This window comes from Pongo pygmaeus, chromosome 20 (assembly GCF_028885625.2).
Source record: "Pongo pygmaeus isolate AG05252 chromosome 20, NHGRI_mPonPyg2-v2.0_pri, whole genome shotgun sequence".
Lineage (NCBI taxonomy): Eukaryota > Metazoa > Chordata > Mammalia > Primates > Hominidae > Pongo > Pongo pygmaeus.
This window is the reverse complement of record NC_072393.2, coordinates 58,181,668-58,203,702: the sequence shown is the minus strand read 5'-3', so window position 1 is coordinate 58,203,702 and position 22,035 is coordinate 58,181,668. Positions and strand designations below refer to the sequence as shown.

Sequence of the window (22,035 nt, the reverse complement as noted above, 5' to 3'; positions counted from 1 at the left end):
TTAAAATGGAATCGTAAGGTACGCAACCTTTGAGATAGGGCTTTGTTCACTCAGCAAATTACCCTTAAGATCTATCCAAGTTGTTGGGTGTCTAAATAGTTTTAATTTTTGTTACTGAGTTAGTATTCTTTTAAATGGATGTACCAGGGTTTGTGTATCCATTCATTGTTGATGGACATTTGGGTTGTTTCCAGTGTTTTGCTGTTATAAATAAAGATGCTGTGACTATTTGTGTACCCGATATTGTGCGAACATAAGTTTTTATATATTTGGGATAGACACTGGGGGCATGACTGCTGGTGAATATGGTAAATGTGTTTATAAGAAACGGCCAAACTCTTTCCCAGAGTGGCTGTACTAGTTTACATTCCCACCACCAATGTGTGAGCATTCCATTTGTTCCATGCCCTTTCTATCTAGCTCTTGGCATTACCAGTGTGCTTTAGCTTTCCTATTAGGTGTGTGGTGGTATATGATCACGGCCTCAACTTACACATCCGTATCAGAAAATGACATTTAGCATCTCTACATCCACTGAGAACCATATCAAGTAAAATTGTAACTTTTGCTTCCAACCAGCAAACCCAATTTTTAAAACTCAAAAGAATATTGTATTTTATAACATATTTACCCTTTCTGTTCCTTTTTCTTCATTCCTGATGTTATATTTCCTTTAGTTATTTCCTTTTTATGCGAACTTCCTTAACCATTTCTCTTTGAGCAGGCCTGGTGGCAAAAAATTATTAGTTTCCCTAGAAACAGGGTTCCTGTTTTCTCTATCCAGAGTTATTTCCCTTGATCTAATGAGATTTAATCCAGTTTATAAATGGTGAGTTCTCTTTATAAAAGTAATAGACATTTGCCATATAGTATTGTGGCAGAATTCAATCCCTGACTCCATATTGAGTAATTTAATTCTTTGAAAATATTTTTTGAGCTTCTACACCATGGCAGGCATGTTGTAGACAATGGAGACACATCAATGAATGAAACAGGCAAAGTGCTGGCTTTGATATGACATACAGTCTGGTGAAGGAGACTGAGTAAGATAAATACAAAATCAAATTCAGATAAGTGCTAGGAAGAAATATAAAGCCTAGTAAGTTCATAGATTGTAACCAGAGTTATCTTAGGAAGAGTTTTCAGGGAAGGCTTTTCTGTGCAGATATAATTTGAATCAAAGCCTAAATATACTGTGGGGAGACAACCATCATATTTTTAAGTCCAGAACACTATAGAACTTTCTAAGTGTTTTCATTGGGGTTCCTGCCTCAGCATTCTCTGAGAAGCTTGTAAAAGAAGGCGAATTCTTGAGTCACTCCCCAGACTTTCCAAGCTAGAATTTCTGGGGAATGGGGTTCGGACTCTGCATTTACAAAAAGAGCTTTCTTAAATTTGAACATCTCTGCCCTAAATTGTGGATTGGTGCTCCCATCACCACTCCCACACTAACAAGATGGATTCAGGGCAGATTGTCTCCGGCAATGAATCAGACAAAAGTGCTCCACCAACCAGGCCCTTGAATCACCTTCCTTGTCCCGTGAATCAGCACAGCCTGCCACAGCAAAGTTGTATCAGCCCACTCCTGGAAATGATCAGTGAGGGTCCCATCATGGGCTGCTCATAGTCCTGTGGACCAGGTGCTAAACTTACATACCGTTCCAGATGAACGGGGCTGAAATTTAATCCTGGATGGAATGTTATAACACTCAAGAAATTATACGAACATGAAATTCTTATTCTCTAGAAATTACAAAACGTAAGTAAAATGAAGAAATTTTAAGTCACCATAATTGTACGGAACAGTCAAATATTGTTAGTATATTCTCCAGAATTTTTCAAATGCATGAGTATATTTATTTTCTGAAAGAAAACAGTCTGTTATTTGCATTTATCATGCCATGAACTTATACATCATCATACCTAATTTTTTTCTAAGATCAACATGTTTTATAATATATTCAAGATTATGATACAAAGATAGTAAAATTAAGTATAAATTGGGAATATTTTTCAAGTAAAAACATGGCATTCTCTACCTATGAACACAAACAATATTGATTCAAACTAAATGTCTTGTTTAACCAATCACAATTTTCCAAAAGATGTTTATGATTTCTTCCAATAACAAGACCATAAAATATATACTATCCTGCAGATCATTTTTTTGTCCTCTGACAAAGTTTTTTCTTTTTTATAAAACAATTGTAGTGTATTCTTTTAAATTGATATATACTCTTACAGTTGAGCAGATGTTCCATAATTTACCAAAGTATTCATCTCATTGTAATTCCCTTTTTTTGTAAATTACAAAAGTTGTGGTTAATATTAAGACAGCTTTTGACTAAATAGCTTTTAGAATTGCTGTGTCAAAGAAAACGAAAAAATTAAATTGGCTCTAGGTTGCCTTCCAAAAATACAATATTTACTTAAATCTTCTACAGTTACAACGCCAACATCTGCAAAAATAGAACTAATATTTTTTAAGTGTGACTTTTTAAAAAATCTGGAAACATTGCAAAGTAGGATGATCGCATTCTAATAATTTCATATTCTTAAATGCCCCACTGTCATCTTCCTTTACTTCTGGAAGGAAACATGTAGATATTAACACAGTTGCACCTTCACCTCCTCATTCCCTTCCCCACTGGCAGTAGTTTTAATAGCAAGCCCCATGTGGGTATTAGCATTTAATGGAGCATTACTCCTATTCTCGGCTTCGTCCATTCAGTCAGAGTCTAATCTAACCTACAAAAAAGACTTACCCAGTCCACAACCCCCGCCCTATCCCCAAATCTAACACTTTCAGTGACCACTGGTTTTGGCAACTCTGTGACCGCTTCCTGGCTAGCACCGTGGCCTCTTCAAACCTTGTTTATTTTTCCAAATTGTCCTGGATATGAGCATCTTCTCTGCCATACGGCCGCTGCCTTCCTCTACGATGGCCGTGCCCATGGTGCTCCAGCTAAGGCTCCACTCTCAGCTATAATGGGCACAAAGGGCGCCGCCATCTTTTTTCCCACAGCAGACTGAATAGAATGCCACTGCGCCGTGTTGGCCTTGGCTGGGCACCCGACTCTTGAGTGTCCCTTGTAACGAAGAGACAAAGGCACTGAGGTGGCTAAGAGTGATTCCCACAGCCATTATGGCCGCTCCTGTCAGAAACGCTGCGATGGGCGCAGCCCTGTGACCTCATAGAGCGGCGCCCGCAGTCTGAACTCGCGATCCGGGGCAGGCTCTGTGGTCTTCCTCTCACTTCATCGTCCTCACCGCTCAGCTTCCGGTAGGCCGCGCAGAAGCGCGTCTGAATAGGAAGCGTTTTCGGACGTGGATGCTGCGTTCTGTCGCTGCCAGTGGTGTCTGGAGAGGTTCGGGATCGGGTGAGTCGAGTTCTGGGCATGGACTCGCGGCCTGTGGGTCTGTGTACCGATGGTGCGTGGAGCATCCTCATTGGAGCTGTATTTGAAGGCAGTCGCTGAGGAAGCGGGGCGTTAATGACGGGGCCTTTGGCTGTAGGGATGAAGAGTCTGAGGAAATCAGCGACGAGTCCGACTCTGTCTGGGTTTGGGGCCCTTGTGAGTCACTTGGCTTGTGGGGCTCAGTGATTGGGAACTGGAGTGAGAAGGTTGTACCCGTGAACGCGGGGGCCTCGTTCAGGGTCGCGATTTAGTGTGGGGCTCAGCCTTAGAGATGTCTGGGTTGGGGAGATGTCTTCTCGATTTCCTAGGCGTGTTTGGGGTTTCATATGGGATTTAATATAGGGCTGAGTCACGGAGAAGCCTGGTAGGGACTGTCAGTGTGTGAGGAGGTCCAGGGCCCCTTGATAATTGGTTGAAACCTTGAATGCGGGGACAGACTTGAAGGCTGCATTTCCTCTGCTCAAATCCACTTCCCTCCATCAAGTTCAAATCCGTCCCCGCGGTCCATACCAAAAACTTTTTTGTCTTTCCACATCGCCACTCTTCTCATAGGGAGACAGAGATCTGTGACGTAAAATTCATGACGTCACTTCATAAGCTGTTTAAGTTTTGTAGAGTCAGCAGTGATAATGTTACATCTTACATTCCTGATTGTCACTGCTGCTGTGCACTTACCTTTAATAAAGGACCCTAATATTTCTGACAGTTCCTTTATTTGGTGCCTCGGAGGCTTTTACACCCTGGGGCAATAAAATAAGGTTCTAAATGTGTGAAAGCTATGCCTTTCTTTAGACACAAGGTAACTTGTGTCTTTTTCCCTTGATCACTCTAATTAATGGGTATCAATTTTATTGATCTTTTCAGTCACTTTTCGTATTTTTCGTCGGGCGCTTTTTAAAAAAATGTGTTTCTGTTTTTTTTTTTCACCGATTTCCACTTTCCTCTTTATTTTTTCAGTCAAATTGGTTTGTGTTTTAATTGCTCCTCGTTTTGTAGTTTTTCAGTTTGGACAATGAGTAATCATATGAGGGTGTTTTCTTTTCTGATACAGGTTTTTTTTTCTTTTCTGATTTAAAGTTATTTTTTAAAAACAACTCCTTTAGGGACAGCTAATTAATGTTTATGTTGTGTTTTTGCTTCCAGTCAGTTCAAAATATTGTCCAATTTCCCATGTGATTTTCTTTTTCCTCTCTCTCCTTTTTTTTCTTTTTTTGAGACAAGGTCTTGTTCTCGCCATTGCTGGAGTGCGATGGTGCGGTCCCCGCTCCCACCTCCTGGGTTCAAGTGATTCTTCCATCTTGACCTCCTGAATAGCTGGGATTACAGGCGCGCGCCACCGTGCCTGGCTAATTTTTTGTATTTTTAGTAGACGTGGGGTTTCACCATGTTGGCCAGTCTGGTGTGGAACTTCTGGCCTCAAGTGATCCACCCATCTCAGCCTCCCAAAGTGCTGGAATTACAGGTGTGAGCCACACCGTGCCTGGCTCATGATTTTCTTTTTAACCATGGTTATTCAGATCTGTGCTATTTTATTTCCAAATATTTGGATATCTTCTAAATTTCATTCTGATATTGATTTATAATTAAATTGTTGTGGTTGGAAAATATATTTAGAATTTATTGACACTTGTTTTATATCCCAGCATATCCCAGTAAAAGAGGCCTTCCTCTTTTACTAATCTTCCTCAGCACAGACCCTTTACGGGTGTGGGGCTAGGGGACGGTCAGGTCTTTCCCTTCCCACGAGGCCCTATCTCAGGCTATCACATGGGATATTATCTTTCCTGGAAAATATAACATGTGCTTTTGAAAAAAATGTTGTTGAGTGCAGTTGTTGAGTGTATATGTTCAAAAGCATATAACGTGCTTTTGAAAAAAACTGCTGTTGAGTGCAGTGTTAAATGTTAGTTAAGTCTAGCTGGTTGATAATGTTCAAGTTTTCAGTATCCTTGCTGAGTTTCTATTTGTTTTCTTTATTATTGCCAGTAGGGTGATGTCGCAATTATTATTGTTGAATTGTCTAATCCTCTCTCATTCTGTTTTGCTTCATACATTTTTAAATTATCGTATCCTTATATATACACCCTTATATTATTATTGCCAGCCATTGTAACCATTGTTGCCACTCACCTAGGCCTTGGTGTTCAGAGTTTTATTGGATATCAGTTAACATACACACAGTTGACTGCCTATGAGGCTGACTTCAATCTCCAGCTCTTCCACATATCAAACTAATACCATGTGGTCCAAGGCCTCCCACAGTAAACCACATTATTAGGATAGACAGTTTGGCATGGCTTAAATTGCCCTGATAACCAAAGACAGTTATATCAAGCAGCGTATTCCAAGGCTTAGAGTTTGCCTCATAGGAACTGTGGGCAAAGGACAAAGCTCTCTTGGGTAAAGTTACTCCTTTAGCGCATAATGTGAAATGAGACAGTTCTTGTGATTTGCTTAGTACATTGGTCTTGACACGAGGTATGTATACCCGTAGAGCTTACAGAGACTTTTGAACCAGTACATGGGCACACACGGTTTTTAGAGACATTCTTGGAGCCTTCCATGTGTTCTCTTTCCTAAAGTTGATCTGTCTGAGAATTCACCTTGAAGGGAGCCAGCCCCTCCACAATCTGTGGATGTTTCTTGTCAGGTGGGACGAGAAACTGAGAAAAGAAATAAGAGACAGAGACAAAGCATAGAGAAAGAAAAGTGGGCCCAGGAGCCTGGCGCTCAGCATACGGAGGACCCACATCGGCACTGGTCTCTGAGTTCACTCAGTATTTATTGATCACTATCTCTACCATCTCGGAGAGGGGGATGTGGCAGGACAATAGGTAACAGTGGGGAGAGGTTCAGCAGGAAAACATGTGAGCAGAGGTCTCTGTATCATAAATAAGTTTAAGGAAAGGTGCTGTGCCTTGATGTGTATGCACACAAACATTTCGGTGCAATAAAGAGCAGTATTGCCGCCAGCATGTCTCACCTCCAGCCCTAAGGCGGTCCTAACAGTTCCTTTATTTGGTGCCTCAGAGGTTTTCATGGTTCTAAATGTGTGAAAGCTATGCCTTTCCTTTGTAAAGTAGAAGTGGCATGACTATTATAGAGAAGGTGGGAAAGCAGAACAGCACAGCACAATGCCTCAGAGGCAGGTGTCTGGGGAAAAGAGAGATCAGACTGTTACTGTGTCTATGCAGAAAGAAGTAGACATAAGAGACTCCATTTTGTTCTGTACTAAGAGAAATTCTTCTGCCTTGAGATGCTGTTAATCTGTAACCCTAGCTCCAACCCTGTGCTTGCAGAGACATGTGCTGTGTTGACTCAAGGTTTAATGGATTTAGGGCTGTGCAGGATGTGCTTTGTTAAAAAAGTGCTTGAAGGCAGTATCCTTGCTAAAAGTCATCATTAACTTGTTAAAAGTTAATGTACACTTAAAGCCATTTTGTTTATCAGTCCTCAGGTCCTGGCTCCCAGAAGCAAGATAACTCAAGTGAAGCAATGAAGGAAGAAGGAGGTTGCTGGCCTTGGATAGCATAATTTCTGGGGACAACTTTAAGTGGACACTAATATTTCTGACTAGGAAAACTTCAAAAACTTCATGGCAAATGCAGAAGATACAAAGAAGTATAGTCCATGTTATCCACTATTTTCTGAGCACAGAAGAAAATGATCAAGACCCAGGTGATTTTTGGTTTGTTATATTTTCCCTTTGATTTTTTGATAGATTTATGGTGGCCTGAAAAAGTCAGTTGAACTTAAGTATATACTGGGATAATTGTGTTCTAGGGAGAAATTAACTTAGATTGCTTTTGGGAGTAGAGGTGGGGGTTCATTCTGCCTTAAGAAGTAGATTCCGGATCGCTTGAGCTCAGGAGTTCAAGACCAGCCTGGGCAACATGGTGAAACCCCATCTCTAAAAAAAAATACAAAAATTAGCTGGGTGTGGTGGTGCACACCTGTAGTCCCAGCTACTTCGGAGGCTAAGGTGGGAGAATTGCTAGAGCTCAGGAGGACGAGGCTACAGTGAGCCATGTTTGCACCACTGCACTCCAACCTGGGTGACGAAGTAAGACCCTGTCTCAAAAAGAAGGAAAAAAAAGTAGACTCAATATGAAAGAATGCATGCTTTGTTGGTAGTTCAACTTTTGACCATTACAATGATACATGAATCACCACTCAAGAAGGACCTATGGTTGTCATTTTAATGTACATACTCCAGACCATTTTTGGTATGTTGGCATTCTTTGCATGCTGGTGCCTGCCAACCAACTTTTTTTTTATTATTAATTAATTAATTTATTTATTTTGAGACGGAGTCTTGCTCTGTCGCCCAGCCTGGAGTGTAGTGGCGCAGTCTTGGCTCACTGCAAGCTCTGCCTCCCAGGTTCATGCCATTCTCTTGCTTCAGCCTCCCAAGTAGTTGGCAGGAGACAGATGCCTTCCTCTTATCTCAACTGCAAAGAGGCCTTCCTCTTTTTCTAATCCTCCTCAGCACAGACCCTTTACGAGTGTCCCCCGGTGTCGGGCTGGGGGACAGTCAGGTCTTTCCCTTCCCACGAGGCCATATCTCTGGCTATCACTTGGGGAGAAACCTTGGACAATACCTGGCTTTCCTAGTCCGCAGTGTATTGTGTCCCTGGGTACTTGAGATTAGAGAATGGTGATGACTTTTAACAAGCATACTGCCTTCAAGCACTTTTTTAACAGAGCACATTCTGCATAGCCCTAAATCCATTAAACCTTGAGTCAACACAGCACGTATTTCTGCTAGCACAGGGTTGGGGCTAGGGTTACAGATTAACAGCATCTCAAGGTGGAAGAATTTCTCTTAGTACAGAACAAAATGGAGTCTCTTATGTCTACTTCTTTCTACATAGACACAGTAACAGTCTGATCTCTCTTTCTTTTCCCCACATCTGACACCAGATATGTGGGTTTTTTCCCACACATCAATTCAATTCTCCATACGTATTAGGTACTCTAAAATTTACTCAATTCTGACACTAATTGCCTAGACTTAGGACAGACTCCACAGGTTGAGGACTCAGTCCCACAAGACTGCCCCCCTGAAAAGTGCTGGGTCCCCAGGTTACTCACAGTTTCTTTTGGACTTGGCTACCAATTGGATGTCCGCACAACCCCCTTCTTGGATCTGTTCATCTGCTAGAAGGCTCAAAAAATGCAGGAAGACAGTTTACTTACTAGATTACTGGCTTATTATGAAAGGGTAAAACTCAGGAAAGGCCAGTTGGAAAAGATGCATAGGTCAGGTAATGGGGAAGGGCCTCAGGGCTTCCATGCCCTTTCTGGGTATTCTGCCCTCCCAGGACTGCCCTATGTTCAGCAGCCTGGAAGCTCTCAACCTCATCCTTTTATTGCTTTGGTGGGTTCATTACATAGGCATAATTTATTAATTCATTAACTATTGGTGGTAAGCTCATTTTCCATCACCTCTCCCTTCTACAGAGGTCAGGGGTTGGTTGGAGAGGTGAGACTGAAAGTTCCAACTGTCTGTCACAAGGTTGGTTCCCCTGGCAACCAGCTGTCTTCCTGAGGCCATGGAAGAGCCCCAGGCACCAGTCATCTCAATAGCATATAAAAGACACTTCAGCAATTCCAAAGATTTGGAGGGCAGAGAACAAATGTATATTTATTTTTCACAATCTGGTATATAGAAAGTGACATGGATAAGAAGTATATTTGGTCGTTGTTCCCAGTTCATGGCACAGTATGCTTAAAACCCTTGGAATTTCTTCCTGAGGAATAGGTGTGTCTTTTGTTATTCATAAGGAAACCTGAATTTCTGCTCATGAGGTGACTAATGATGAGACCTCTAGATAGTGTCAGGATAAGACTGGTCCCCAGAAAGACCAAGCAATTAGAGGATTGGAACTGAAAGGAGGAATGGACTGGAGAGTAAGTTCTATAAAAACTCCTGAACAGGCCGGGCATGGTGGCTCGCGCCTGTAATCCCAGGCGGATCATGAGGTCAAGAGATCGAGACCATCCTGGCCTACATGGTGAAAGCCAGTCTCTACTAAAAATACAAAAATTAGGCCAGGCGCGATGGCTCACGCCTGTAATTCCAGCATTTTGGGAGGCCGAGGCGGGCAGATCACAAGGTCAAGAGATCGAGACCATCCTGGCCAACATCGTGAAACCCGGCTCTATTAAAAGTATAAAAATTAGCTGGGCATGGTGACGGGCGCCTGTAGTCCCAGCTACTCGGGAGGCTGAGGCAGGAGAATTGCTTGAACCCGGGAGGCGGAGGTTGCAGTGAGCTGAAATCATGCCATTGCACTCCAGCCTGGGCGACAGAGCAAGATGCCGTCTCAAAAAAAAAAAAAAAAAAAAAAAAAAAATTAGCTGGGCGTGGTGGCACGCACCTGTAGTCCTAGCTACTCGGGAGGCTGAGGCAGGAGAATCCCTTGAACCCGGGAGGTGGAGGTTGCAGTGAGCTGAGATCGCGCCACTGCACTCCAGCCTGAGCAACAGAACAAGACTCCGTCTCAAAAAAAAAAAAAAAGTTTTATTTATTATTATTATTTTTTTGAGACGGAGTCTTGCTCTGTCGCCCAGGCTGTGAGTTTTTTTCTTTTCTTTTTTTTTTTTTTTTTTTGAGACAGCGTCTCACTCTGACGCCCAGGCTGGTGGGCAGTGGCGTGATCTTGGCTCACTGCAAGCTCCGCCTCCGGATTCACGCCATTCTCCTGCCTCAGCCTCCTGAGTAGCTGGGACTACAGGCACCCACCACCACACTCGGCTAATTTTTTGTACTCTTGAACAAGCTTCAGGTTGGTGAACATACCAGGGTGCTCGGAGGATGCCACACCCAGAGAGGAATGGAAGCTTGGCACACCCTCTTCCATATCTTGCCCTATGCATTTCTTCAGTCTGGCTGTTCCTGAGTTATATCCTTTATTATTAACTAGGTACCATAGGTAAAGTGTTTCCTGAGTTCTATGACTGTTCTAGTAAATTATCAAACCTGAGGAGGGGTTTGTGGGAGCCCCTAATTTATAGCCAGTTAGTCAGAAATACTGGTAGCCCAGGACTTGTGACTGGCATCTTAAGTGGAGGCAGTCTTTTTTTTTTTTTTAAATTATATATTCTCCAATTTAAAAATTTTAATTGAAAAGTAAACTTTAATGTCAAAAATGCAGACTTGAGGAGGGCAGAAAGATCACACACAAGGCTGTCACTTCACACTTGGAGGGTTGCACAGCAGCCGGGCAAAGGCGCTCCTCACTTCCCAGACGTTGCGGCGGTCAGGCAGAGGCGCTCCTCACCAGACGGTGGTGGCAGTGTGGGGTGGCCGGGCAGAGGCGCTCCTGACTTCCCAGATGGTGGGCGGCTGGGCAGAGGTGCTCCTCACTTCCCAGACAGTGGGGCGGCCGGGCAGAGGAACTCAAGAGGAGGCAGTCTTGTGGGATTGAACCCTTAAATCTGTGGATTCTGACACAGATAGTGTCAGAATTGAATTGAATTGTTGGACATCTAGTTTGTGTTTAGATAATTGGAGAATTGGTTGTTAGTGTTGGAAAACACTGCGCAAAAAGAACATTCAGTGCTGCAAATCTTGCCAACACTTACTATGTTATCAAATTGTTTATTTTCCATGATCTAGATGATCCAGTATTATTTTGCCTTATTTTGCATTTTCCCATTCACCAGTGAGGTTCAGATCCTTCTCGTCTCTTTGTTGTTTCTTTGGATTATTTATTCTGTCATAAAGTGTCTTTAGTCTTTGCTCATTTAATTTTTTTGTGGTCTTACTGATTTATAATTGTTTATCTTGACTGGATATTGATCCTTTTATATATTGCAAATATTTTTCTAGAGTCTTACTTCTCTTTTAGCTTGTTCAAAATATTTTTTCCCATGCAGAAGTCATTTTTTTTAAAGCTTTTTACTTATATTATGAACATGTTTTCATTTATTCCTTTTTTTTTCTTTATTTGAGACAGGGACTTGCTCTCTTACCCAAGATGGAGTGGAGTAGCACAATGATGGCTCACTGCAGTCTCAACCACCATCTGCCTGCCTTAGCCTCCTGAATAGCTGAGACCACAGGCATCCACTGCCACACCCACCTAATTTTTTGTTCTTTGTAGAGAATAGAGACAGGGTCTCACTATGTTGCTCAGGTTGGTCTCAAACTCCTGGGCTCAAACTATCCTCTGGAAGTACTGTAATTACAGATATGTGCCCCACTCCTGGCCTCATAAGTTCTTCTTAAGTTTACATCTTATATTCATTGTCTATTAGTACTTAAGAAATTATTCCCAAATGTAGTGACTTGAAACAACACTTAAAAAAAAAATCTCACACTTTCTGTGGCTCAGGAATAAGGGCATGGCTTACCTGGCTACTTTGATTCACAGTCTCTCATGGGGGTTGTAGTCAAGGTGTTAGCTGGGTTGGAATCTGATCTGAAGGCTGAAATGCGAAAAGATGCGCTTCTAAGCTCACTTATTTGGTTGTTGGGAGGATTCATTTCCAGAATGAGAAATGAGGCAGTTTAATTGAGGTCCTCAGTTTCTACCTGTCTGTTTATCTAAGCCCACCTTTAGTTTTTTTGTCACATGCACGTCCCCTATATGCCAAATTGTTTAATCAAAGCTAGAAAATGACAGATTCTGCTAGCAAGATGGAAGTCATAGAGTGTAATCTTAAAGTGGCATCTTGTCACTTTTGCTGTATGCTTTTCTTTAGAAACAAGCTTTTAGGCCACTTGATACTCAGGAGGATGGTACTGCACAGGGGCAGGAACACCTAGAGTGTAATAAAGAATTTGGCTAGCCTTTGTTTTCATTCCTGGGAGGTAACCTCTAAACCCTTGTAATTACCCAAGTTATAAGAGTGTCTCTGTCATTCATGGTGGGCCACTCATATTTGATTGTTTATATGTATAGCAGTGACTCATAGTGGGTCCCTAGATAATTTATGGCAATGACATAACTCTGGATAGAGGCTGCCCATGCCAAAAAGAGCACTAAGTGATTAGAGAGTTGTGGCTTTGAGCCATGTAATACCAGTCAGGAAGGGGAGGGAACTGGAGACTGAACTCAGCTACATGGGCAATGCTTCAATAAACTGTGCCTACATAATGAAGTCTCAATAAAATCTCTGGACATCAAAGTTTAGGTGCGCCTTGCTGGCTGGCAAGTACTCTTGAATATTGTTACATGATGTAGTCAGGAAGTTGTAATGCCACCCACGATTCCATGAGGAGAGGACAGTCAGCAGCTTTGTGTTTGGAACCTTCCCAGACCTCAACCTGTGCATATTTTCCTTTAGCTGATTCTGATTTGTGTCATTTTGCAATAGTAAAGTGCCAGTTGTAAACACAGCACTTTCTTGGGTTCTCTGAGTTGTTCTATCAAGTTATTAAACCTGAGGGAGTCATGATAGCTCCACACATTTGTAGCCAGCTCGCTGGAGTTGAGGGTGGTCTTTGTAACCTTAAGCTTGCAGCTCGTGTCTGAAGTGAGGGCAGTCTTGTGGAGGATTGTGCTTTTAACCTGGGAAGTTTGGCCTAACCCAGGTAGTTGATGTTAGAAGTCACTGCAGCTAGAGAATGAGATTATCAGAGGACACCTTAGAGTTGGCTTGCAAGATTTCCATCCAGTAATAAATTCTTTTGGACTGTGGAGTGAGGTAGAAATTTAACTTTACACTTACCCAGTCAATAGACATCTCACATAAAGATTTTGGAATGAGATAAGCTTACCAGGCTTGAGCACTTGCGCCCTCTCATGAGTCTACTTTCTTGACTATGCAGCATCCCACACAGTAATATAGCATAGATTCTCTTATCAGTATTTCCTTGGATCTTAGTTACCTCTACTTCACACTCTGCAGTTCTCTGAAAAGTTATTGTGAAACAGGAGAATGACAGTTTAGTTGACAAACAGGTCCTTGATATCATGGTTGTAAGACAGCAAGTCATCTGCTAGCCATGTGTTTTAATCCCAAATGGCCTTCCAAAATTGGCCTTTTTTGTTGCAAGAATCAGGACTTTGAAGATGGTATTCCATACGTTTCTGGATTCTGTTGTTGAAATGTCAGTCATCAGTATATTTTGTTATTTCTTTGTAGGTAATCTGTCTTTTGTCTCTTGATGATTCTATAGTTTTCCCTTTGCATTTGATGTATGGTAGTTTCAGTCTGATGTGTCACACCAGTTGTGACTTCCTGCTCTGAACTTGTTGGGATTTCTGAATTTGAGATTTGAGGTATTTAGTCCTGAAATATTTTAGGTTTTAGATATTTATTAATAGATATTGCTTCTCTATTACACAATTTTCCCTTTTAGAAACCATAAGTGGGCATACACTAGGTCTTCCAACTCTGTATTTCATATTTATTAACTTCTTTGTTATGATTTATCTTTTTTTCTCTGTACTGCATTTTCTGCCATTTCCACAGTTACATATTCCAATTCACCAATAATCTTCAGTGTATCTAATATGCTGTTAATCTGTCCATTAATACACATATGTATATATGTTTTTCTGTTAGAAGTTTTTTTTTGCTGGGTGCAGTGGCACACACCTGTAATCCCAGCACTTTGGAAGGCCGAGGCAGGAGGATCTCTTGAGGCCAGGACTTCAAGACCAGCCTGGTCAACATAACAAGACCCTGTCTCTACAAAAATTGGTAGTAGCATCCACCTGTAGTCCTAGTTACTTGAGAGGCTGAGGTGGGAAGGTCGCTTGAGCCTAGGAGTTCAAGTTTGCATTGAGCTATTACCGTGACACTGCACTCCATTTGGGGCTACAGAGCAAGACTGTCTCTTTAAAAATTAAAAAATAAATAAAAATCTAATCAACTTTAGGGGCCTTTTGTGCTTTATGCAGATATAGTTTCATCTTTTCTCTTACATTTATTTAAAAGCACTATTTTATGAATTCAAGATGTGAAGTCTATTCATGACAGATCCTTATATTGGTTGTGAAGTCATTGGTAATGTAGGGATGTTTTATTTGTGCTGATGTCATTTGCCTATGTTTAATATTTAGAAATAGGCACTAAAATGTATAGATAGAGGATTTTGCTCCTACCAAAGTATATTTGAGAAAGGAATATAGATGCGGGCTGTATTGTGAAAATTAAAAAAAAATTATCTTATACTTCTATATTAACAATAGGAGTTTATATCATATTGAATAGGACTTTGTAATTACAGGAATCACTGACCCTGGAGGATGTGGCTGTGGAATTCAGCTGGGAGGAGTGGCAGCTCCTGGACACTGCTCAGAAGAACCTGTACCGGGATGTAATGGTGGAGAACTATAACCACCTAGTATCACTGGGTAAGAATAGTTCCCCTGTGTCACCTAGAGGTGCCTACAATGCCCAGACACCGTCCTATGCTCACCTAATCAAAGCTTTACAGTCACTGTGGTGTTTGGAAGAGTTACATTTCAGTCCCCTTTCTGACCCCAAAGTGGTATAATCTCTTGTAAGAGAGAATGCTTACTTTGAAATTGTTTTCTTCATCGAATGTATTATTTTCCCATCTTGACATACTGGACTCCAGTTCAGTATGTTTGTGTTTGTCTTTCCTCATGAACAGGGTATCAAACTAGCAAACCAGATGTACTCTCCAAGTTGGCGCATGGACAAGAACCATGGATAACAGATGCTAAAATCCAGAATAAAAATTGTCCAGGTAAGTGAGAACCAGCAAGGACAGTGGCTATAGGAGTCTTATTGTAGTCATTAAAGAAAGGTGTCACAGATGTGAAGTATCTGAGGGTACCTAAGCAGCTCCACCATATACTCATCTCCCCATCTGATAACTTTTAATGTTATTATAGCTTTAAAGACTTTTTATCTTTTCTTGGATCTGATTCTTACTTATTTCAGCTTATATCTTCATAATTTCCTTTTATACTGGGATCATAGAGTTGACAGTAAAGAGCCAGCCCCCAGCAAATCATCTCATAAGCTTTTTTTTTTTTGAGACTGAGTCTCGCTCTATCACCCAGGCTGGAGTGCAATGGCCCAATCTCGGCTCACTGAAACCTCGTCCTCCTGGGATCAAGTGATTCTCTTGCCTCAGCCTCCTGAGTAGCTGGGATTACAGGCACGTGCCACCACACCTGGCTAATTTTGTAATTTTAGTAGAGACGGGGTTTCACCGCATTGGTCAGGCTGGTCTTGAACTCCTGACCTCGTGATCTGCCCTGCTTAGCCTCCCAAAGTGCTGGGATTGCAGGCATGAGCCACCACGCCCAGCCTCATAAGCATTTTTATCTCATACAATTCTCGTGGAAGAATCTGTTACTCTGTTCTTTCTTAGGAATCAGGAAAGTTGACAGTCATCTGCAAGAGCACTCTCCAAACCAAAGACTTCTGAAAAGCGTGCAGCAATGCAATGGACAGAATACACTTAGAAATATTGTACGTCTCAGCAAGACACATTTTCCTATAGTGCAAAATCATGATACATTTGACTTGTACAGAAAAAACTTGAAATCAAGTTTAAGTTTAATCAACCAGAAGAGAAGACATGGAATAAATAACCCTGTTGAGTTTATTGGAGGTGAGAAAACGCTTCTACATGGTAAGCATGAACGTACGCATACTAAAACTAGATATTCTGAAAATGCAAAACGCATCCATACTAAATTCCAAGCCTTCAAGCATCAGAGGACTCAGAAAATTGAGAAACCCCATGCATGCATTGAATGTGAGCAAACCTTCTTTAGGAAGTCTCAGCTCATTTACCATGAGAACATTTGTATACAAGAGAATCCTGGAAGTGGTCAATGTGAGAAATTATCCAGAAGTGTCCTGTTCACTAAGCATCTGAAAACTAATACAAGAGACAAAATCTGTATACCCAATGAATATAGAAAAGGCTCTACTGTGAAGAGTAGTCTCATTACACATCAAGAAACCCATACAGAAGAGAAATCCTATATGTGCAGTGAGTGTGGAAAGGGCTTTACAATGAAGCGCTATCTAATTGCTCATCAGCGAACTCATAGTGGAGAGAAACCTTATGTGTGCAATGAATGTGGAAAAGGTTTCACTGTGAAGAGCAATCTCATTGTACATCAGCGAACTCATACAGGGGAGAAACCCTATATATGCAGTGAATGTGGAAAAGGCTTCACCATGAAGCGCTATCTTGTTGTACATCAGCGAACTCATACTGGAGAGAAACCCTATATGTGCAGTGAATGTGGAAAAGGCTTTACTGTGAAGAGCAATCTCATTGTACATCAGCGCTCCCATACAGGAGAAAAATCTTACATATGCAGTGAATGTGGAAAAGGCTTCACTGTCAAACGCACTCTCATTATACATCAGCGAACTCATACAGGAGAGAAATCTTACATATGCAATGAATGTGGTAAAGGCTTCACCACAAAGCGCACTCTTATTATACATCAGCGAACTCATACAGGAGAAAAACCCTATGAATGCAATGAATGTGGTAAAGCCTTCAGCCAGAAAATATGCCTCATACAACATGAGAGATGTCATACAGGAAAGACTCCCTTTGTATGTACCGAGTGCGGAAAATCCTATTCACACAAATATGGCCTCATTACCCATCAGAGAATTCACACAGGAGAGAAACCTTATAAGTGCAATGAATGTGGAAAAGCCTTCACCACAAAGTCAGTACTCAATGTACATCAAAGAACGCATACAGGAGAGAGGCCGTATGGATGCAGTGATTGTGAGAAAGCCTTCTCCCACTTATCACACCTTGTCAAACATAAGAAAATGCACACAAGAGAAATGGGTAGAATCAGTCAAGTTGAAAACTCCTGTAATGGAGAGTCACAGCTCCTTCCTTATAAGTGAACTCATGCAGAAGAAAACCCTACTAGTGCAGTGACTATGGAAATGCCTTTTGTGGCAACTCAGACTTCATTAAACATCAGTGTGTTTCTAGCCAATTGGAACATAAACATGGTGCTGCCTGTTGACAGATGTGTGTCTGTCCTCAGGAGGTGAAATAATTTGCCCTAGAGATCAACTTGATGAATACAGTAAATAAGGTAGTGCCTTTAGTGGTCTTTTACCTCATATTTTCTGTCAATGAAAACACGTTGAATAAACTATATTAATGTGGAGATGTTTTGAGCAATAATTTCTGCTCATATGTCTGAAAAGTATACAGAGATAAATTCTGTGAATAGAAAGACTAGGAAGTCTTCTGTGGAAAGATAGACTTTATTATCAGGTTTCATCATAGATTTCAACGTAAGTGAGCTTATTGTTGATAGAAACATGATGACCATGACAAAGTCTTTACTCAGAAATATGACCTCAGTGAGTGTCAAAGTTTACACTGGAGAATAACTTTAAGGTGACAGTATTAATGGCAGGATTTCAGTGACGCACTCTCCTTCATTTTGTCAGGAGATCACATAGAAAGTAAAATTGTTACGAACATGCTATCAAATAAATGTGGAACACCTTTAGCAAACTATCAAGAGCTCATGAAGGCATGAAATGTGGTGAAAATGATGAATATTTGAGTGCTTTTTCTTAATAAGTGTAACCTTAAACATCAGCTAATACACCTGGTGTGCATTTTCAGACAGGATACCTTAATCCTCATTTCTAGTTGCCTTGCCAATGATTCCATAATATACTGTCTCATTACTGTTTATTTTTACTGTTTTGTAAAATTGTGGTATAATAAGAAATACATTTGGTCTTTGTTCCTGGTTCCTGGCACAGAGCTCCTAAAACGCTTAGAATTTCATGAGTGATAGGAGTGTTTTTTTTTGGTTTGGTTTTGTTTTTGCTGTTGTTGTTATTCATAGCACTGCCCTTTTAATTACACCTGATTATACTACTGAGGTGACTTATGGTTGGTCCCCTAGACAGCCTCAGAATGGGGCTGTTCCCTAGGAAGATCAAGTAACTAGAGAATGGAAACTTTGTCCCCCATTTCTCCCACCTCCTGGAAGGGGAGGGGGGCTGGAGATTAGATTAGACAATGAGATTAAGAGAACTCCAAATAGCCTAGGAGGGTGGTGCACCTCCAACTTCATAGGGATAGAGGCTCCTGAGATTAGGAGAACCCTTTTTAGGCTTTACTCTATGTACCTCTTCATTTGAGTGTTCATTTGCGTCCTTTATAACCAGTAAAACAAAGTACACTGTTTTCTTGAGTTTTGTGAGCCCTGTAGCAGATTATCAAACCTGAGTAGGGATAGTGGGAACTTGGAATTTATCACCATTCAGAACTGCAGGTTGTCCTTGTGAGTGGCATCTGATGTGGGGGAAGTCTTGGACTGAGCCTCTTAACTTGTGGAGTCTGCACTAACTTGGAGAAGTTAGTGTCAGAATTGAATTGTAGAACACCCAGTTGGTGTGGGAGAATTACAGAATCTATTGGTGTCAGAAAATACTTGAGAACAACCACCCCATATTATGATTAGCTCTTTTCCTTTCTTTGGCTCTAAGCTTAATTGTACATTAAGCAAACTTAAGTAGTTTAAAAAGAAACTGAATATGTTAAATATATTAACATAACAACATATTTGGACTTGCTTAACTAAGATTATAGAGATGATCAGTTTATAAAACCACCTTCAACTTAAATAAATTTGAACTCAAACGCAATTGCAAAACTAGTCTAGAGGCTTTGCTAGTATCCTTCAACCAATTTCTAGTAAAAATATCCTACATAACCATAATTATCAAAACCAGAAAAACAACATTGGTAGGATACTATAAAGTAAACTAATCTTATTTGGGATTTGACTAATTTTTACATGTTTTTTTCTTTTTTTAGTTTGTACTCTAAGAAGTTGTATTACATGTATAGATTCGTGTAACCACTGCAACCACATAAAACTAATGAACACAAGTCCCTCATGCTACCTTTTTATGCTTACACTCCATCCAAACCTAACTCTGCCAACCACTTTTCTCCTATCAGTATAATTTCATCATTTCATGAATGTGATAAAAATCAAATTGTTTTTGTAAATGGTTTTTATAAATTTTATATAAATAAGTTATATGAATTTTTATTGATAGAGAGTATGTAAGCTTTTGGCATTTTTGTCACTCAGCAAATTACTCCTAAGGTTTATATGAGTTGATGAATAGTTGTTTTATTATTATTTTTTTACCACCATGTATCTAACCAGATGAAAGCTGTTTATATTAGAGAGTAGTATACATATTTGATGTACTAGTTTGTTTATCCATTCACCTATGAGATATATTTGCACTGTTTTCCTGGTTTTAAGTGCTATAAATAAAGATGCTGTGAAATCTACATACAGCTTTTGCTTTTGCTTTTGCTTTTCTTTTAGGATTTACAATCTTAACCTCTTTTTTTTCTTTTTTAAGAGACAGGGTCTCTTGAGAGGCCGAGGCAGGCAATCACTTGAGGTCAGAAGTTCAAGACCAGCCTGGCCAACGTGGTGAAACCCTGTCTCTACTAAAAATACACATAAAAAATTAGCTGGGCGTGGTGGTGGGCTGTTGGGAGCCGAAGGCCTGTGGGATGTGACCAACTCAGCATTCCACTGGAGGGTGTATGATAAAACAACAAACTTTATCATGAATGCATGATGTGGGCAAACTCATGACTGCTTCCACTGCCAGAAGGCTTGCTGAGGGCAATCGCTTCGTGGTGCTGAGCTCCTTGAGGTTATCTACTGGGACATCTAGAGAATGCCGTCTTGCAAACCCTACTCTGGACCGAGCACCTGACCCCTTCTTCCACCCCGCTTCTCACTATCTCTTTTGCCTAATAAATATGGAGGGCTGTGTAAAGCTCAAGGCCCTTGTCCACTAGAGGCAAGGTGTCCCCTGATCCCTTCTTCCAAATATATTCTTTTGTCTCTTTTATTCCCGTTTCCCCCACTTTTTTCAGTCCCCCTAGGTCCGTGTGGGTTACGTAGTGGCGCCGCAAATAGTGACAGGATCGGGCGCTCTACAGTTGGCACCTGTAATCCCAATTACTTGGGAGGCTGAGGCAGGAATCACTTGAACCTGGGAGGCAGAGGTTGCAGTAAGCTGAGATCCTGCCACTGCACTCCAGGCCTGGGCGACGGAATAGGCTCTGTCTGAAAAACAAACAAAAACAAAAACAAAAGAGTCCCTGTTGCCTAGGCTGGAGTGCAGTGGTGCAATTATAGCTCACTGCAGCCTCAAACTCCTGGGTTCAAGTGTTCCTCCTGCCTCATCCTCCCAAGTAGGTGGGACTATGTGTGTGCACCATCATGCCTGGCTTTTTTTTTTTTTTTTTTTTTTTTTGTAGAGACAGCATGTTTTAGGCCATTCTTGCATTGCTATAAATAAATACTTGAGGCTGGATAATTTATAAGAAAAGAGGTTTAATTGGCTTATGATTCTACAGGCTGTACAGGAAGCATAGCACTGGCATCTGGTCCTGGGGAGGCCTCAGGAAGCTTACAATCATGGTGGAAGGTGAAGGAGGGAGCAGGAGTAAGACAGAGTGGAGGGGGTAGGTGCTGCACACTCAAATAGCTAGATCTTGCTAGTACTCACTATTGCAAGGGCAGCATCAAGCCATGAGGGATCTACCCCCATGACTGAAACACCTCCCACCAGGCCCTACCTTCAACATTGGGGATTACATTTTTTTTTTTTTTTTTTTTGAGATGGAGTCTCGCTCTGTCACCCAGGCTGGAGTGCAGTGGCACGATCTCGGCTCACTGCAAGCTCTGCCTCCCGGGTTCACACCATTCTCCTGCCTCAGCCTCCCGAGTGGCTGGGACTACAGGCGCCCGCCACCACGCCCAGCTAATTTTTTTTGTGTGTTTTTAGTAGAGATGGGGTTTCACCGTGTTAGCCAGGATGGTCTCGATCTCCTGGCCTTGTGATCCACCTGCCTCGGCCTCCCAAAGTTCTGAGATTACAGGCGTGAGCCACCACACCTGGCTAACATTGGGGATTACATTTCAACATGAGATTTGGGCAGGGACAAATATCCAAACTGTATCATTCAGCCCCTGGTCCCCCTCCCCAACAAATCTCGTGTCCTCACATTGTAAAATACCATCATGCCTTCCTAAGAGTCCCCAAAGTCTCAACTCATTCCAGCATTAACTCAAAAGTCCAAAGTCTTATCTGAGACAAGGCAAGTCTCTTCTACCTATGAGCCTGTAAAATCAAAAGTTATTTGCTTCCAAGATACAATGGGGGTATAGACATTGGGTAAACATTCCCATTCCAAAAGGGAGAAAGCCACAAGAAAGGGGCTACAGGCTCCATGCAAGTTCAAAACCCAGCAGGGTAGTCATTAAATCTAGTGCAAGGGGTGGGTTCCCAAGGCCTTGGGCATCCTCTGCTCATGGGGCTCCTTCAGGCAGTGATCATAGTTTGCAGACAGCTGTATCCTTGCCAGGTGGCCCTACAGAGGAAGGCACACCCAATTTTTTCAATGTCCTGCAGAGCCAGCTGTCTCACCTCTTATGGTGATCCAAGAGTGAGGGCCTCTCCCTACTTGGACACCACCCAAGCTGGCAAGTCCTGTTTGGCTAGGAGCAGGGATAAGCACTTGGATGGCAGATTAGGTGACCCCCACCCACTCATGGCATTATGTTTGTCCACAGAGTTCAGTAACAGTTGGGACTGCTGGGCCGGAGGCTCTAGT

At 41.6% G+C, this 22,035-nt stretch overlaps 1 protein-coding gene across 3 annotated transcripts; it reads left to right on the top strand.

Moving 5' to 3' along the window:
- The first annotated feature begins 1,840 nt into the window (after positions 1–1,840).
- Positions 1,841–20,247, top strand: ZNF614 (zinc finger protein 614). Of its 3 annotated transcripts, XR_008495631.2 has the most exons (6): positions 1,841–3,380; positions 6,870–7,097; positions 14,608–14,734; positions 14,998–15,093; positions 15,727–17,443; positions 19,761–20,247. XR_008495631.2 is itself a non-coding variant. In XM_054461988.2 (5 exons), exons 2-5 carry the CDS (start codon positions 7,083–7,085, stop codon positions 17,244–17,246), a joined length of 1,758 nt encoding a protein of 585 aa, XP_054317963.2. In that variant the 5' UTR covers positions 1,841–3,380; positions 6,870–7,082; the 3' UTR covers positions 17,247–19,686. The 3 variants fall into 3 exon arrangements, 2 of the variants coding, with proteins under 2 accessions (XP_054317963.2, XP_063513411.1); XM_054461988.2 differs by lacking the exon at positions 19,761–20,247 and having other exon boundaries at positions 15,727–19,686; XM_063657341.1 differs by lacking the exons at positions 1,841–3,380; positions 19,761–20,247 and having other exon boundaries at positions 6,871–7,107; positions 15,727–19,686.
- The last annotated feature ends 1,788 nt before the right edge of the window (positions 20,248–22,035 follow it).